This window comes from Corythoichthys intestinalis, chromosome 3 (genome assembly GCF_030265065.1).
Source record: "Corythoichthys intestinalis isolate RoL2023-P3 chromosome 3, ASM3026506v1, whole genome shotgun sequence".
In the NCBI taxonomy this organism is placed as follows: domain Eukaryota; kingdom Metazoa; phylum Chordata; class Actinopteri; order Syngnathiformes; family Syngnathidae; genus Corythoichthys; species Corythoichthys intestinalis.
In genome coordinates, this window is record NC_080397.1 from 23,737,790 (window position 1) to 23,756,047 (window position 18,258).

Genomic DNA, 18,258 nt, shown 5'->3' on the forward strand with positions numbered 1-18,258 from the left:
GGTATGATCCATCTACACTGCAACATGTCTCTGTTACTCTTTTCAGATACCTAAAAAAATGTTAGAAATGTGCTAAATGAGTCACACAAAAAATGTTGTCTGTAGTAAAACTATTTAACTTTGTATTCAAGCAGAACAGGAATGATACAAAACATTAGGTTTTTGAGAATTTATTGAATGGTTGGACCACTTCCATTTTAAGGGGAATATTATTTTTTTTTTTAAGTCATTTACAGCCAACCCTCTTTATCAAAATATCCACAACCACAATAAAAGAAGTTCAGCCAACATTTAAAAGTTAGTTGGCAAGTGATACAAAATCTTGACTTTGCATCAAACAATAAAATTCAACATAGGTGTTCAGCCAACCTGATCCTTCCACAGCAAAACCCATGACCACTGAATAAAGCCAGAAGTCCCGAAACAGCTTCTGGAGGCGGGGCTTAGCTTCTTTGATTGGTGGCAGTCGTCTGGTCAACTGTGAATTAGAGGAATGTTCATAGATCGGGTGAAAACAACTGAGTGTACAGCGGGCTCAATCTAGATAAACTATGTACAATAAAGAAAATCTGAAAACCGATTTAATAACTAGATGATTATTTTTGTTTTGAGACAAGCCGAATCCATTACTGTTGAGGGGACATTTAACTAAGTTAAGAGACGTTATTCAGTCACAGGACTTTGGGGTCTGTTTGATCTTGTCTATTTGTTTAGGACAAGACCACGTCAAAGTTCAGTTTTGGATTCAATTCTCTACTTGTGTCCCGCAAACACAAAGCAGCACACAGTAAAGGTAAGTCAGTAGAGAAACATGCTGATGGCCAAGAGTTAGAATTTTTAATGCTTTTTGAAATTGAATTTAATTTAGTGTAATAGTCTATTGTTGCAGTATTGTATATGTTTGTTAAGTTGCTCTATAACATCCTTCTGCCCTCAGAGAAGCCTTCAAGATGCAGGTGATAGTGACAGTTGTTTCTTTGGCCTGCTTGCTGGTCAGTCCAACGCTGGCTGGCATCAAAGACCTCAGTTCGCACTTTAATCCTGCTAACCCAGACCCCAGGGGCTTTCAAGGGAGCGGGGGCACAGATATGGAAGACATTGATTTAGACTTCCACAAGGCAAACACCATCACCAATGACCTAGTGTTTGACGGCTTTGAAGACACAGATTACATTGATTTTGATAAGATCCTGTCTGCAGGCAGCGATGACTATATGTGAGTATTGTTTTAAGATCATTTGAGGTAAGAAACCAGTAATTTATAATTGATGAGTGACATTTTTCAGCGAAGGAGATGAGATTGACGAGATTGCAACCCCCGCACCGGACATCGACATATTCGCTGAACCATCGGACCCAAAAATTCGTCGTGCCAGACTCCTACGGCTCTTCCACGGTCGCTCTCGCCTCCGACGCCTCAACGTTGCAAACGCGCTCTTCGGCTTCAACCTCTACCGTAGTCTTCGCAATGACGTCAACCAGACTGACAACATTCTGCTGGCGCCTGCTGGGATCTCCATTGCCATGGGGATGATGTCTTTGGGAAGCGGACCTGCAACGCATAATCAGATCTACAAAGTTTTGGGATTCACTGAATTTGTAAATGCGAGCAGTCACTACGACAACAGCACAGTGCATAAGCTCTTCAGGAAGTTGACCCACAGGCTTTTCCGCAGAAACTACGGCTATACGCTGCGCTCGGTGAACGACGTCTACGTGAAAAAGAACGTCTCGGTGAAAGATGCTTTCCGTGCAGACACCAAGGCTTATTATTTTGCAGAACCGCAGTCGGTGGACTTTAGCGATGCTACCTTTTTGAACAAGGCCAACAGTCGCATTCTAAAGCTCACTAAGGGACTCATCAAGGAGCCGCTCAAGAGCATCGACCCAAATATGGTACTAATGCTGCTCAACTACTTGTACTTTAAAGGTAGGTGGACATTAGTTTTGGGACGAAGTATTGTATTGCTTTCAATAGATTAAATGCATTGCCACAAGATTTGAGCAAAGTAGCCTATAATTAGATTAGATATATAGAGGAAATATATTAGGACAGAACATGAAGTTTGAATTTGATTTACATCTGCAGTGCTGCAATCCATGCTGGGAGGCCAAATGGCCAATTGAAGCTAGTTGAAGCAATGAAGCTTTGTAGCCCATTAGTTCCAAACTTCATGATGGTTCATTAGCTCTATAGCGCTATCAAATGACCAATACTGGTGAGAATTGTATGGCTTTTTAAGAAAATGATATGAATGTGCTTGTGTTACTAGATAAACAAAATGCAACAAGTGCTATAAAAATTTGGTCTTAATTCCCATTCAGAAATAATAGCTTTCCCACATTATTAGGCTTTAAGTTTTATTTTTTGTTTGTTTTTTGAAAGTATTTCACTAGCTCGAGATCAGTGGTTCTTAACCTTGGTTTGTTCCAACCTCAGGGGTTCGGTGATTAAGTCTAAGGGGTTCGGCGAAGGTAAAGAAAGGCAGAGCCCTATTTTCTTACTCTGGTTAAATCTATGCAAAGTGATTTTTAGACCAGATTTATTATTAATATTTATAATATATATACATATATATATATACATATATATACATATATACACACACATATATATATATATACACACATATACAAGTATTTGATACTCTGCCAATGGTTTTCCCATTGGCAGTGTATCAAATACTTGTTCTCCCCGCTGTATACCCACATATACATATACACATATATATGTATGTATGTATGTATGTATATATTAGTGATGCACGATAATACATTTTTCAACCGATACCGATAATTTCCTCCTCATTCCAACCGATAACCGATAATGTCAAGCCGATAATTCTATTAAAAGATTTATGTAAAAATTTAAAGTATACACAAAAGAAAATATTACAGTGCAAAAATATAATTTATTGCTCTTTTTTTCAACATAAAATATGAACAAGTCGTCAATTCAAACATCTAAATAATGACAGATTGTCTGACATTGTGTAATGGCAAACCTCTGGCAACAATTACTTACAGAGTAAATACCTAAGTTGCACAAAAATGCCTTTAAAAGTAAGCCATTCCTAACATATATAACATTAATACACTGCAAAACACACCTCCTTAAAACTAGCCAGTTTTAAGTGTAAATCTATTGGTAATAAGTGAAATTATCTGCCATCGCCTCAAGTGTATTTCTCTCAGATTTCTTGGAAGAAAAATAGCTATCTGAAAATAATCTTAACAGCCTTGTTTTAAGCAATACATTATTATACTTAATCCTAAAAAAACTTGGAAGAAGGAAAGATTTTGAATAATATTTGTGGCTACAGAATATTGATTTAAGAATTTGATTATCTACTGGGTCTTTAATTGAGCAGAGAAATGAGTTAAATAATTTGAAAATTGATTGCTAATGTTATATGCTTTGTTGCACACTGTGAAAATGATTAACTCAAAAGAGCGAGATGTCATGTACCCATTCTGCAGCGCTTTGTTTACATTTGCGGCTTTAACGACATTTGCTTTACAGCAGCTAAACTGCAACACGGCAGTACTATTTGAACGGAGTTGGAGCTCGCATCCGCGTGCGCAGGGGCGGACTGGTAATCTGTGGGTTCTGGAGGATCACAGAACGGCCGGTGCCCTGGACGGCCGGCGGCCGCCATTCATTATAGATCACTGTTTTTGTCCCCCCTAGCCTCTGATTATCTACAGTTTGCATCCAATCCGACAGGTGGCAGCAATGCGCCTGGCTGTTCATCGCCAGTCCGATAGAAGAACGAAAGAAACACAAAGTTGCCTTCATTGGTTCCTTGTGGAAGCAAAATGGCGACGAGCGTTAATGCCCAATATGGATGGTGGTGGCAAAAAAAGAAAAGAGAAGGGTGGCGCGGAGAAGGTTAGGAAGAAAAAAATTAAAGAAACTGGAGAGCAAAGCATTAAAATGTCATAAATTGACAAATATTTTCGCAAGCAGCAGTCTGGCTGCAACGGCCACGTTGGGTAACAGCAGCCCAGCCCCGGCGATGGTGAGAGGGGGCAGCCGCTCTGACGTGCAGCCGGTGCAGGGAGGGAGAAAAATAGAGGGAGGAGGTAATGATAAGCTGGTGGAAGTTCGAGAGGGAAGTTCCCCAGACAAGCGCAGAGCAAGTAAAAAGGGATGAAGAGGGTCACTTGCTCGGTATACTGGCAATTGTTATCCACAAGGTAGGTACATTTTAAATGAAATAAATGACAATTAAAGGGTTAGTGCCAGCTAGTCGATGTACCCGTTTGCAATCGTGTCAAGTTATAATATGCTAGTCCTACTATCACTCTCCTAAGAAAAAATATTATAGCTGTAAAACAACGTATGCACACGCAGCAGCAATATTAATTCAGAAGAAATATAACAAAATATTAATAAAATGAATGGTTTTACTTTAAAGTTTAGGTAGTTAAATTGATATATATATTTAATCATTTATATATCGTTTTGTTTTCTGGTTAATACTTTCCAATGAAGGTTATGTATACAGGATTTGTCTTGAAATGTTTTTTGTATTTTCATTGAAATTTATTATTTGTATGGCAAGATTAATTATGGCAGGGGTCTCCAAACCGGTCCTCAAGGGCCACTGCGGGGCCTGGTTTTTCTTTCAACCGATCGAGTACCGACAGTTTAACCAATGAAGTTTCTGCTAAAACAAGCAGCACCTGACTGCAATCAACTGATTACACTTGTAAGAGGTGTTGTCTTGTTTTGTTGGAATGAAATCCTGTGCCCGCTGCGGCTTTATGTGGAATAGTTTGGAGACCACTGAATTATGGCATAAACAATGAAATCGTTTTATAGACAGAGATATATAGAGATATATTATAATCAATTGGATACATGAATGAATGAATGAATGAATTTATTGTCATCATCATCATAATCATAGACAGTTTCAGAATGTGGAATTTGCCCGAATACATAAAACTTGCTTTGAAGAATACATTTTCATTTGTTTATTCAGGTCTATCATAGAGCTAGTACAGAAAATGAACCCAACTCCAGTTCAGCCTTGCAGTACTTTGAGCGCCCCAAGTCAGACAGTGACAGTCTAGACATATTTTCTTCATTTTCTCTTAAAGTGCAAGAAATTGATGCATTTTACAATAAAATGTAAAAAAAAAAAAAATTCCCCCCGAGGGTTTGGCGGTATGCCCCCGGACACCCCTACGGGGTCTGTTTCCCTTCGTATAGCGTATCTTGTGGGCTGGGCTGAGTCAAAGTCCAGGGCTGCTTTTTAGTCCCAGTCCGCCCCTGCGCGTGCGTGTTGTTTTGTGCCTGAGTTTTGTTAAGCCGAAAATAAAGGCATTACAAAGTCATCTGACAGCTCGTCATTTTACATACTGAATGCATTATTGACTGGCTGACTTCGTTTTCTCCATGTTTAAATTATCATCTAACCACTTTGCCGTCATGATAAGCTTGCTTACTGGACATCACTTTTTCATGAAGAATGGTGGTCGTATAAACTGCATTATTTTTTTATCCAGGGCTTTGGTTCTCGGGTCATTTAGGTAAAAAAAAAAAAAAAAAAACGTAGCTCGTCTTGGCGGCGGCGGCAGCTACGTTCGTACCGGATAATCCGACCGCCCCGGCCGGTTCGCCGCGGCATATTCGGGTCCTGGCTCTGCTCGCACGCCGTGGGGGAACGCTCGAGAAACCGGGGTGTTCGCCAGAGGTCCCCGGGCTCGGCCCGCCCCGCCGCGGCCTGCCGGACCGGCCAGAGCGGCGGCTCCGTCGGAAGACGGCTACTTGCCGACTATCGGTCTCCAGTCGTGCCGGTGTTTAGCCTTAGATGCGAATTTACCACCCGCCTTCGGCTGCATTCCCAAACAGCCCGACTCTGTATCGTCACAAGCCCTGTAGTTTAACTTAGTGTTTACAATAGCTTTAGCATTCCCGCTAGCAGCAGCCTCGTATTCGTTCCAAAAATCTTTGTGATGCAGTTTTAAATGGCTGCTGGGTTAGTGGTTTTGAATGAGGACGCTTTCTTTCTGCCTCGTGGAACTTCTGCGGTACATGTTTTGCAGATGGTGAGAGCGTAATTTTTGTAGTAACAGCCGCCATAATATTCAACTACTTCTTGTTGTGTAACTCCGCCTCCTCAACCCCTCCTCCCTCAGGGGCTTCAGAGACGGGAGGGGTTGAGGAGGCGGCGTGCTGAATTCTTCGGTTGCGCACATTTGGAGGCTAAATCAAGTATATAATTATCGGATTGCATTATCAGTTGAATTTTTTTATTATCTGGATTATCTGTGTGACGTCATAATTGCCATTATCGGCCGATAATTATTGGTGACCGATATTATCGTGTATCTTTAGTATATATATGTGTATACAGTGGGGAGAAGAAGTATTGAGAGAGAGAGAGAGAGAATGAGAGAGAGAGATAGAGAGAGAGAGAGAGACACAAACTGGTGATGGCCAACCAGCCTGACATAGTGGTGGTGGATAAACATCAGAAGACAGCAGTAGTGATAGATGTAGCAATCCCGAGCGATAGCAACATCAGGAAAAAAGAACATAAAAAGCTGGAGAAATATCAAGGGTTGAAGGAAGAGTTGGAGAAAATGTGGGGAGTGAAGGGAAGAGTGGTGCCAGTAGTGATCGGGACACTAGGGGCAGTAACCCCAAAGCTGGGTGCATGGCTCCAACAGATACCAGGAACAACATCCGACGTCTCCATTCAGAAGAGCGCAATCCTAGGGACAGCTAAGATCCTGTGCAGGACCCTCAAGCTCCCAGGCCTCTGGTAGAGGACCCGGGAGACCGTACCGCCCGGATGGGCGAGACGATGATTTTTTAATTTTTTTATTTATATAATAACTTATTATACATATATATATATATATATAATTTATAATATTTATAATATTTATTATTATTATTATTTATTTACCAGATTTAGATTTATAGGCTTAATCCATTTATTTTAACTGCTAGTCCTCGATCTGACGGGAGGAGGAACTGGTTTGCTCAGTGGAAGGTTGACTCGCACTTGGTATGCGCGAATACAACAGACCAATGGGCAGCGTAGTCTTAAATTTTGAAGTGTTTATAAGACACGCTGTCAAAATTAGAAGATTTTTGAAGAGGAATTTGCTAAATTATTATCTTGCTATCTTATATATATTGGTTTTGAATTTGGGGAAAAAAAAAAAAAAAATTATCCAATTCCAAAGGGTTCAATGAATCCGCATGTGAAACTTGTGGGGTTCGGTACTTTTAGCAAGGTTAAGAACCACTGCTCTAGATAATTTTTTCAAAGGCCTAAATCCCAAAAATGTGAGATGACAGGCAATCCCCATTGCTTTTTGCGGCCGCTTTATGTTGTAGTCTCTACTGCATTTGAAGGTAGTATTTTTAATATCGTATTATGACGTATCGTGACATTGCCATATGACGGTGCATCGTACTGTGAGTTTTAAGTGTATTGTCCTTAATGTAAATAGTGAATGCCATAATATACCAAAACCATTCGTTTTCACCTTTTATATTAACAGGAACATGGGAACAGAAGTTCCCTAAAGAGATGACACACTACCGCAACTTTCGTGTGAATGACAAGACAAATGTACGAGTGCCGATGATGACCAATAAGGGAAACTACCTAGCTGCCGCCGACCATGAACTTGATTGTGACATCCTACAAGTGAGTGGAGAGATTCCTCTGTTTTTAGAGATGGCAATGGAGACAAGCAGCAGTATATCTGAGCAGTGTTATGATGGTCTTTTTCAGCTCCCGTACTCAGGAAATATCAGCATGCTCATTGCCTTGCCGAGGAAGATAACAGGTATGAGGACATTGGAGCAGGAGATCTCGCCCACAGTTGTCAACAAATGGATCAAAAACATGACAAACAGGTCAGTGCAATTCTTTCACTGAAGAATTGAAAAATGACAGACTGGGATCTGGCCCACGGGCCTTGAGGTGGACACCTGTGATACAGTGTGTAAAACTAATGCAAATAGAAAAATTTTGGTGGTGGGCAAAGATGTTCAAGACAGTTATTTGTGATTCTATGAGATGCTAATTTATGGACTCCCTGCAGAACCCGTGAAGTGGTGATACCTCGCTTCAAATTGCAACAGAATTATGACTTGATTGAGAATCTAAAAGAAATGGGACTCACTGACTTGTTTCATGACGGCGGAGACTTCTCTGGAATGACCTCGGATAAGGTTGTCATGAACTGGGTGAGTTGGCAGAATTCATTGTAAAGGCAAAAGTGAGAGCAGCTTTGTCTGATGTGCCAATTTTACATTCCCATAAAGCTTAAGCACCAGGGAACCATCACTGTGAACGAGGAAGGCACGGAGGCAGCTGCTCTGACCCAGGTGGGCTTCATGCCACTCTCCTCCCAAATCCGCTTCGTAGTGGACCACCCCTTCCTTTTCCTCATCTACGAGCACCGTACAGACTGTGTCGTGTTCATGGGCCGCGTGGCCAACCCGTCACAGAATTAAATGTGAAAAATGCAGTAACTTCAAACTGTTTCTTGCAATATCAATACTTGTGGGGTATTAATGCACCTAAATACACTTTAAGAAATCAGCTTTGTGTTTGCATATGTAATTTTTATTGTGTTACTGAACAGTAAGACGTAAAGCTGGGTCCGTTGGTACATGTTGTTAATGATTGTTTTTTGTCAGTGTTTTTTGCGCAATGATTTTTTAGATGGAAGAATTACCGACTTGAAGATTCAAAATGTAATTACAAAACAAATCTATACAATGAGAAATTGTATGAATGTCCAGTACAGTTTTTGCTTCAATTCAAGGATAGATAGGCAATGTTTTGAAGTTTTATTAAAAGGACAAAATATTATGTATTAACTCATTCAAGCCATCAACAGTGATAGGCATCCAATCCATTTGAACTGGGAATGATCAGCCCTGTCACTTATGGATCTATCGGCGTCTATGATGTAGCAACTAATTATTTGTCAAATGTATCTTTAAGTGAAACCGGACTCTAAACTTGGTAAACCTGTTAACTCAAATGATAGCCAATAAAAATACATTTTGCTCAGTTTTTGAATGGTTTTGAATGGTGTGAATGGTATTATTACTGTGGTCGCAGTTTGTAGTGGTACAATTGCACCGGATCATACTAAGAAGTATTTTTTTAAATCTCCTATATAAACAGATGTGATGCACTGATATAGTCTAACTAGATAAATATATACCCACTGCCTAGCAAGCTAACAAGCAGAGTGGACTGAAATCATGAGTCAAGTCGCACAGTCATGTGGCTATAAATTACCTCTAACACTAGTGTGGCATGTAAGTCTTTCAATACCATTGACTGATATGGACGTCCAATCCATTTGAACTGAGAAAGATGTCAGTGATCTTTTCGCTGTTCAAATGGATTAGACCTCCATCACTGTCAATGGTAGTGACCAAGGTCAAGGCTTGTGTCATCATTACACCACAAGGTAGCAACTCACCACAGCGATCACTGGGATGAGAACACCCAGATTCCCAGCACTACTCGATGCCTGCAAAAAGATAAGCGGACAAACTTTTCGTTGTATTCTGACACCAAATGTTTTGTGGTGCACACATAAATAAATTCATACTTTAAGTGCCGGCCCTTTATCTGACGCCCGCTCGCTAGCTCTTTTTCCTTCCAGGCCCAGTTGGACAAAAAGTTCTAAAAGATTCACCATGAGTTCATCTACCAGCTGCTCCCCCTGCAGGTTGGCAGCAATGTTTGCCAAAGCATTTATCACAGCCAGAGAGCAGTGCCTGAAGTGGAAATAAAACAAGCGACAATCATCTACACATTTTTACTCATGTTTTTCAGCTTGTATGGTTTCAGATCTGAGTGATATGGCCAAACAATTAAATCTCAGGATTTTTTTTTATCCCAAGAACTTGATGTACATTTCCCTTCTTCAGTTTTCCTCTCCTCCCATTATTGCAAAATGAGTAGAAAAGAAACTGAGAATTGTTTTTTATGTATTTTATCTGTTAAACACTGAACAATGATAACCACTACTTCCCTGGTGGAAAATTGTCTCCTCCTTTGTTTTCAGCCCCCCAAAACAGAGTAACTACACAAAGAACAAAATACATACTCATTCCCATGAAATTATCAATAGAAGAATTTGTTGGTAGATTACCATTCTCTGCACACTGCACAAGACACAATTGACATTTTTTTTGTTATAAGTTTCAAACACTTGTCTTTATTGTTTGCATTTTGTCAGGTGAGTGAATGCAGTTTTTTCCCCTCACAGACTTCACCTCCTTTTCACGCTTTTCTTAAACACAGTATTAAGTATGGAGGACCAAAGCTGCCAAAATTAAAAATAAATGAATAAATAAATAAAAGTAAAATTAAAACCTTGATTTTCATGGCAGCTTTGGTCTTACATAATTAAGGGGTGCTTAATTCCTGACTGACACTCACTCCTCTTGTGCGTGGATGTCTGCTGCTCAATTGACCATCGCTGCAATAAAGCAATAAAAACATCAAAAGCAACGCTCCAATCAACAGCTGACTGCTGTTGTTCACTATTACTGCATATCTCACGGAGCCAACATGCGGCCAACAAGAGGAGGGAAAATGCCTAATCAATTTTTAAATCGCCCCCAAGGGGAGGGGGGGGGGGGAGTCCAATTAAGTCATGAAATGATCGCCCAGGCATAGTTCCAGAGGAACCAATTAGCATTCAATGAAGGGGCAATTTGGTAAAAACTCGGTAAGGTAGAGCGGGTCAAGCGTGCCGATTCAATTGAATGGCAAGAAACATTGACATCTACCTGTAGCCATGATCTCTGGAGTCTTTGGTAGCAGAGTAGACCACAGAGCTGGCCTTCACACTGATTTGTTGAAACAGGTTCCACACCTCCTGGTAGATGTATTGCTACAAAACCGAATAATGGAAATTATATTTCAACAAAAGCAGTATGAGAAGCCAGATGGCCATTCAGACTCACATTCCCCGTAATGACCATGCAGCCCAGCTGGTCGATGATGAGTACGTCCAGCTGGGACGGAGGTTGGCAGAACTTCTGCTGTAAGATCTGCAAGATGTGCTCCATCACTTTAGGCGTGTCTCGCAGAGCTACGGCAATGTGGCCCAGCGTCCGGATGGTGTGATCTGGGATGAGGTGAGCATCTCTGGTGGGGAGACGAGAGTTTTGAAAGGAGATCATTATTTTTTTAACTATCCAAATGGCGCAGTAATGTCACTAACTTGTCATTTTCCTGTGAAATGTATAGACGATTGGACAGACTAGCGAGAAAGGCCTCCACGATCACATTGTCCATCGTCAGACCAGCTTTCAGACATCTGAGCAAACACAGAAGAGACATCATTTTAAAAAATAAATAACCTAATCGAATATTTTTCTTGTCTTTTTGCACCCAACCTGCAGATGTTGTCGATGGAAATGTCTCGGAGCTGCTCATACATAGACTGCTGGTCCTTCTTGCTGGACAAAATGTTGACCGTGGACTGAGAATGCTCATTTGTTACACTGATCCTGATTTCTCCAGTGCCTTGAATGAAAAAAAAAAATGAAATGAGATCAAATGAGACAGCGGATTTGTCGTTATAATATTTTAATATTGAATTATTGTGGTTTGAAATCATGACAGTAAGGTCAATTGTTCCATACATTTTAGACTTGAGGATTCAACCAACATGCATCATGTGCAGAAGTGGATAGAAACCCATTACATTTATTTGAGTAACTTGTAAAAAATGTACTTCTAAGAGTAGTTTTACCACATCATACTTTTTGCTTTTACTTGAGTAGATTTGTGAGGAAGAAATGCTACTCTTACTCCGCTACTTTGGGCTACAGTAGTCGTTACCTTTTTCCTCTCTAGTCTACAACTTAGATTAACATGGTTTTTGCCAAAGATGCCCAAAGTGGCTCAGTTTCACCAATGAGACGTGGCAAAAATAATCGCACAACTCCATTATAGCAATCAGACATAACAATACAGTCACATTACCACAAACAAGCTTGCAGTCGGAAGTCCTAAGATCATGCTGGCCAAAAAAATAAAGAATTTCAAACATTAGTTGATTTCAACCTCTTCCACAGTTTTTATTTGGCACCGATAGGCCACGGAAAACCGGAGATATGATCATTTTAATTTCATGGTAGAAAATGTTTTCTCCAATAAAGGGCACTCATGCTCTTTGGATGGGTGGTGTTTCATTTCTGTAGATTTCTCTCATTGGAATTAATTGATTTTTTTGTGTAGTTTATTGGCCCATTATCGTCATATAATAGGTTATAGCTATGTATAATATAATAATAATAACACTTCATATAGATGTGATGAAAAACAAAATACATCATTGCTTAAAAAAAACAGACCTTGTAAGCAGTTACTCATTACTTGAATAGTGTTTTCACCAAATACTTTTTTTACTTGTACTTGAGTACATTTTTGGAAGATTACTTTGACTTAAGTAATATGAAGTATTGCTACTCTTGGTTAGTATTTGGCTAGTCTACCCACCCCTGCATGCGTTAAAGTCATGTGTGAACAGACATAATTTAGTTATTAAGCTTTCCCATTCATTTTTTTTTTTATTCTTGGGACAGTTTGTATTATTAAAATATCCATTAGAATAGCTGTGTTTTTCATATAGGAATCAGACATAGACCAACAAGTGTGTTTTACAACATATCAACGATAGGACCCATTGATTTTGCAGCAGGACACAGCGGGTGACGTAACTGCAACTACTGGTCAATGACCATTGTGCACTAATCAATATTAAATGAGACTCTGATCAGGAAATGACAGTATGTGTTGCACTGCTCTACACGTTTATAGCAGGGTGAAAATTCCCCGGAAGACTTGCTTTTCCAAATACTCAACATTAAGCTAGAGTTCTGGTACCTGTGCTGTACTGGTTGTGGTATTTGTAGAGTTTTGTGATAACAGGGGAAGGAACAACCAGGAAGTCTCTTAGAGATGTTGTAGCAGAGTGAGCCACCACAGGAAACCTTTCACAAAGACGCCCTAGGCCCTGACAATCAAAGGAATGACAGTGAGTAACTCAGTGGCTGCCATTGACGGCGATATGAGTCCAATTTGAACTGCGAGGGCTGACAGCGATCATTTGCTCCCAGAGTTAACCACATTTGACATGTTTCACCTGCAAGCAACAGATGAGCAGAGGCATGTGAGCAATGATGACTTTACTCGAGGTTTTCGACTGCAGCTTCTCAGTCAATTTGCTGCACAAGTTTTCAGCGCCTAATGGAACAACATGGGAAAAGTCACACACACGCATACACAGTCGGCTATCTGGTTACATCTAAACAGGGTACTGGCCAACCTGCAGGCTAGGAATCAATTACCTTGCTCATCTTTGACTGCCCACACCATGAGGTCCACACAGGCAGCGTTGGCTTGGCAACGAAGCTTGAGGGGGCTCTGTTCTCCCGGCAGCCCCCCCGCGTCATGAAGTACCCGCTGCAGCTCAGACTGACTGCTGCTGAATTGCTCCAAGACAAAGTCGTGGATTTCCCGCACAAATGCCGATTGTAAAGCTGAGATACAAAATGTGTCATTATGACAAGTTGGTTCAAATATTTGGGTGGTTGCAGGAATAAAAATAAATTAGCATTATTGATTTACAATTGATGTTGTATAGTGTGTCTCTCAGCATTTTGAACACACACACATAGAGAGGGTCACTGAAGGTTTTGTAATAGAGGTTGATTCCAGGGTTGGCCTTTAAGAAAAATGGGAAAGATTACGATAAAATAGATGAATAAAATGACACTCATTTTTTAAAAACTTTTGTTTTAACACAGTGCACCACCCACTCACCTCCATCACTTCTGCCATGGTGGCATCAAGGGTTTTCAAAAATGATTCAGAAACAAATATCTTCACCTGAGTAAAGACAAAAAGCACAAGTTGAGGAAAAGACATACAGTATGAGTGTTAGGCCAGCATCAGCATTACAGGAGATACAAACCATGCTGAGAAGCTGCCGGAGCAGATCAAACGGCACAACAATCTCATTTTCTCCTGCTCCCAGGAAGAGAGGAGAAACAGAGAAACTAGAGCTGACTGTGGAAAAATAATAGTCAGGATCCACTGTGCTGCTGTCCGGGAGGTAGGAACCTGAAATGATAAAGATAAGAGAAGAAATGTTCAAACATAATACAACTTTGGCTGAAAAACAACCATAACCCTTTAGGGACAGTGGCCACTATAGTGGACAGCTACTCCAAAGTTGCTTTTTCGTATATGAATGTAATAAAAACACTTAAGACTTTTAACCCTTAATAGCTGTGTTTTTCAAACACTGCTGTGCCATGGCGTCCCGGTATTTTGTGGAATATCCTCCACTTTCACCCAACTGGTATAAAAATGTAACCTGGCACGCCAGATTGTTCGCTCCATATATCTGCTACAAATATGTTTCACATATCAATCTGGGAAAGATACAGTGGAGACCTGTGTCATGGGAGGAACCTTCAAAGAATATACGGCTGCTGATTGATTAGATGGCTCTTCTCGTCACACTTGCAAAAACATAGTCTTCAGTCAAAAAAAAAAAAAAAAAAGCTTTTGGTGACATCCTTTGCTCCTTTTTTAATTAGTAAATTAAGTGTATTCCAGACAAAACATGGGGAATTGAGATATTTGCAAAAAAACGCTTGACATTCCGCTATAGTATTTAATCAGATAGTCGGTTCCTGGTCACGTCTGCACCTCCCGCCTCTTTCCTCTGAATGGCTCGCCATCAGAAGGCAACCTCTCCACAGTAAGCCACAGTATGACATATTGGGTTCATGGAGGAGCAAAAACATTGTTTCCTGTTGAGAAAAGCATTTAGTGACATTCTTACCTGTTGTTCTAATGAGGCAATCAAAACTTGAGAATGAACAATCTACAAGAACCCCTTTACACTCTGACATTGTATTCAAACACATAGTTGGTTCCTGGTTACATCTGCAGCTCCCGCCTCATTCTCCTGATTGGCTAGAACACTAAATGATCGGGAAAGTGGTTGGACAGCTGAGGTATGCAAGATGGTACTGCATGATGAATCAATAAATCAGGAAGTACAGTTTTGCTTGCTAGGCTAGAAAAATGTTTTTTAATAAGAATCCGCAAATCTGCTGGGTGTCTGTGCTGTCCAGTGTCCAATGCCGTCCACACTTAATTTCTCCATTAAAAGAGGTGCAAAGAAAGTTCAGTAAAAGCTTTTTTTTGATGGGAAACTATGTTTTTGGAGTGTGACCAGAAGCGCTATCGTCCAATCATCAGCTGTATATTTTTTTAAGGTTCCTCCCATGAAACAGGATTGGATCTTTCCCAGTTCAATGTGTGGAATATATTCATAGTGGACATATAGAACAATTTATTTGGCATGCCAGGTTTTTGGAGAGGTCCAAAATGTGTATGAGCATAGCGACGTGCTCAAAATGGCAGCAAAAAATTTGGCCAGAAGTGCTGTAACATCAAGTGAAAAACGTCTACACTCTCAGTTAGCAATTGCACTTTACCTTCAAGGTAATTTGAGCCCGGTGTGATGGGAGAGCAGGGTGAGTGTCCTCCTGTGTCTGCGAAAACCTTAGAGAAAAAAACAATTTTGAGCATTAAAGTTAAAAAAAAAAAAAAAAGTTCTATATATAATTCATAAAACCCAAGTTACTAGAGCAGAAGAGTCAGGGTTGGCTGCTGTGCGTCGACGCAACGTGTCACTCTGGTAAACGGTCATCAAAGAGGTGGGTATAATGGAACGAAAGTCATTAAAAGAACGACGCCGTGTGCCTTCTGTTTCCTCGGCAACACGAGGACTCTGAGGCGAGTCTTTGGGGAACAACTTGGACAATAGAGCTTCATCCGTGATGCTATAGCGGCCGAATGCTCGGGTCATGCCGAACAGGCTGGGAATGATATACCTGCACAAATACACTAGAAACAGAGAAAGATTCTTTAGTGCTTCTGAAGGACTGCCGCTTTTCATTGTGGTGCGTGTGCGTGTTAATACCTTTGTCATGGTTATCAGGTGTTTGGCACATGTCCTGCAATGACTGCATGACATCCATGATGGTGTTCAATATCTATAGAACAATAAGATTACATTTGCAAGAAGGCAATAAAACAATCACATGCGTGTATTATATGGAAAGGAAAAAGAAAGTGGCTCCCAATAAGATATTAGTTGCTGCTGTTCGCGTTAACCCTTTCATGTACGAATTATATAGAAAACACAGACAAGTCTGAAAAAGCAGTTCCTGCTCTTGCACCCCTCTTTAAAATAAACTAGGGCTGTCAAACGATTAAAATTTTTAATCGAGTTAATCACAGCTTAAAAATTAATTAATCGTAATTAATTTCAATTTAATCCATCTATAAAATATGCCAATTTTTTCTGTAAATTTTTGTTGGAATGGAAAGATAAGACACATGACGGATATATGCATTCAACATACTGTACATAAGTACTGTATTTGTTAATTATAACAATAAATCAGCAAGATGGCATTAACATTAACATTCTGTTAAAGCGATCCATGGATAGAAAAACGTGTAGTTCTTAAAAGATAAATGTTAGTACAAGTTATAGAAATTTACTATTAAAACTAGGGCTGTCAAACGATTAAAATTTTTAATCAAGTTAATTACAGCTTAAAAATTAATTAATCGTAATTAATCGCAATTCAAACCATCTATAAAATATGCCATATTTTTCTGTAAATTATATATATATATTTCGTAAAATAAATTGTTGGAATGGAAAGATAAGACACAAGATGGATATAAACATTCAACATACGGTACATAAGGACTGTAGTGGGCATTTCACTCTACTGTCATTTAAATTTGTCTATGTTGTCCTCACTCCGAAGCGTCTACTTTTTCCAAAGCTAGACAGCTAGTGAACGAAGCCTTAATAATCAGACTTCTTCCTTTTTCATCTGATTTATTAATAAAATAGCCTCAAACCATTGTCCTCTTTAGACCGTCGTAAAACTACAAAAAAAAAGTACACAAGCATTGCATTAGCAACAACGTTAGCTTAGCACGCTATACAGGTTCACTAAACATAAACAAAAAGCGTCTCATACAAAAAATATAACATTTCACTTACTAACATAATATGTACATTCTTTACAACAACCATACTTACGGACAAATCTTGTCCAAGGATCATATAAGCACAACATTACAACTTAGGCGTCAGCCCGAGACGTCGTGCAGCCATACTGAACTGGCAAGAAAACAATAAACCATGTCGCAAAGCGACCACAAAAGTTCGCTGTTAGACAGCACAAAAAGCCTTGCTGTAAAACTTACCAAAAGGCAGAATACTTTCTGAGCGTGACATGTGCGTTAATTGCGTCAAATATTTTAACGTAATTAAAAAAATTAATTACCGCGCGTTAACGCGATAATTTTGACAGCCCTAATTAAAACCCCTCTTGACGTTTTCGTTTTAATAAAATTTGTAAAATTTTCATTTAAAAAAAATAAACTAGTAGCTCTTCATTGTTGATGTCAATAATTGATACACAATGCTCATTGTGAAACAGGCTGAAACTTGTGTCAGGCTGAAACCCATAAAATCAGTCACACCCAAGCGCCAGCAGAGGGTGACAAAACACAAAAAACCACAAGTAACAAGTAGACATGACACTGCTGTCATTTTAATCTGTTTGAGCGGGGCATGTGCGTTAATTGCGTCAAATATTTTAAAATGATTAATTTAAAAAATTAATTGCCACCCGTTAACGCGATAATTTTGACAGCCCTAAAATAAACTGTTGTATTTTAAGCCTAAAGAACTGTTGTGTTTGTTAGAACAATATGTCTATATGCTGCAATAGCAGATTCATGGTGCATTAAGCCCCCGAACTATTTTTAATTTCTCCATTTCACCCTGGAAACCCCCGTTTACAGACGTCGCGCAACCGCTTTTCTTTCAACCCAGCCATAAAGAGAAGCTCAGTAATTATATTTATAATTCGAAATGTCTGTCATTTATAGCTTAGAATCATTAATTGATGTCTAATATTTCGTTTATAAAAAAAAATGATCAAAAAAAATTATTCATTCGAATATTTTAAACTTTTAAACAAATTACGTCACTATGAAAAAAATGGTGTCTGTAAAAACAGACACGGATATCTACCTCATAATTAAGCCTGAACAATATATCGTTTAAACATCGCCATCGCAATGTGCGCATGCGCGATAGTCGCATCGCAAGGACGTGCGA

At 39.6% G+C, this 18,258-nt stretch overlaps 2 protein-coding genes across 3 annotated transcripts in view; one reads left to right on the forward strand and one right to left on the reverse strand.

Annotated features, from left to right (window-relative positions):
* pi4kab (phosphatidylinositol 4-kinase, catalytic, alpha b) overlaps positions 1 to 18,258 on the reverse strand; it is a 66,846-nt gene that overhangs the window by 28,506 nt on the left and 20,082 nt on the right. For both annotated transcript variants that reach the window (XM_057831441.1, XM_057831440.1), the window contains exons 5-20: positions 16,027 to 16,099; positions 15,688 to 15,950; positions 15,539 to 15,605; positions 13,999 to 14,147; positions 13,848 to 13,913; positions 13,653 to 13,749; positions 13,373 to 13,564; positions 13,168 to 13,268; positions 12,909 to 13,038; positions 11,414 to 11,543; positions 11,239 to 11,334; positions 10,979 to 11,162; positions 10,802 to 10,905; positions 9,613 to 9,781; positions 9,481 to 9,531; positions 370 to 478 (exon numbers count right to left, since the gene is read on the reverse strand). In XM_057831441.1, the coding sequence (XP_057687424.1) occupies positions 370 to 478; positions 9,481 to 9,531; positions 9,613 to 9,781; positions 10,802 to 10,905; positions 10,979 to 11,162; positions 11,239 to 11,334; positions 11,414 to 11,543; positions 12,909 to 13,038; positions 13,168 to 13,268; positions 13,373 to 13,564; positions 13,653 to 13,749; positions 13,848 to 13,913; positions 13,999 to 14,147; positions 15,539 to 15,605; positions 15,688 to 15,950; positions 16,027 to 16,099 (1,981 nt within the window). The remainder of the gene's footprint in view (positions 1 to 369; positions 479 to 9,480; positions 9,532 to 9,612; positions 9,782 to 10,801; positions 10,906 to 10,978; positions 11,163 to 11,238; positions 11,335 to 11,413; positions 11,544 to 12,908; positions 13,039 to 13,167; positions 13,269 to 13,372; positions 13,565 to 13,652; positions 13,750 to 13,847; positions 13,914 to 13,998; positions 14,148 to 15,538; positions 15,606 to 15,687; positions 15,951 to 16,026; positions 16,100 to 18,258) is intronic.
* On the forward strand, positions 472 to 8,652 carry serpind1 (serpin peptidase inhibitor, clade D (heparin cofactor), member 1). Its single transcript, XM_057831443.1, has 7 exons — positions 472 to 793; positions 938 to 1,216; positions 1,287 to 1,930; positions 7,531 to 7,679; positions 7,767 to 7,891; positions 8,080 to 8,224; positions 8,303 to 8,652. The coding sequence occupies exons 2-7, from the start codon at positions 951 to 953 to the stop codon at positions 8,492 to 8,494; spliced, it is 1,521 nt and encodes a 506-aa protein (XP_057687426.1). The 5' UTR covers positions 472 to 793; positions 938 to 950; the 3' UTR covers positions 8,495 to 8,652.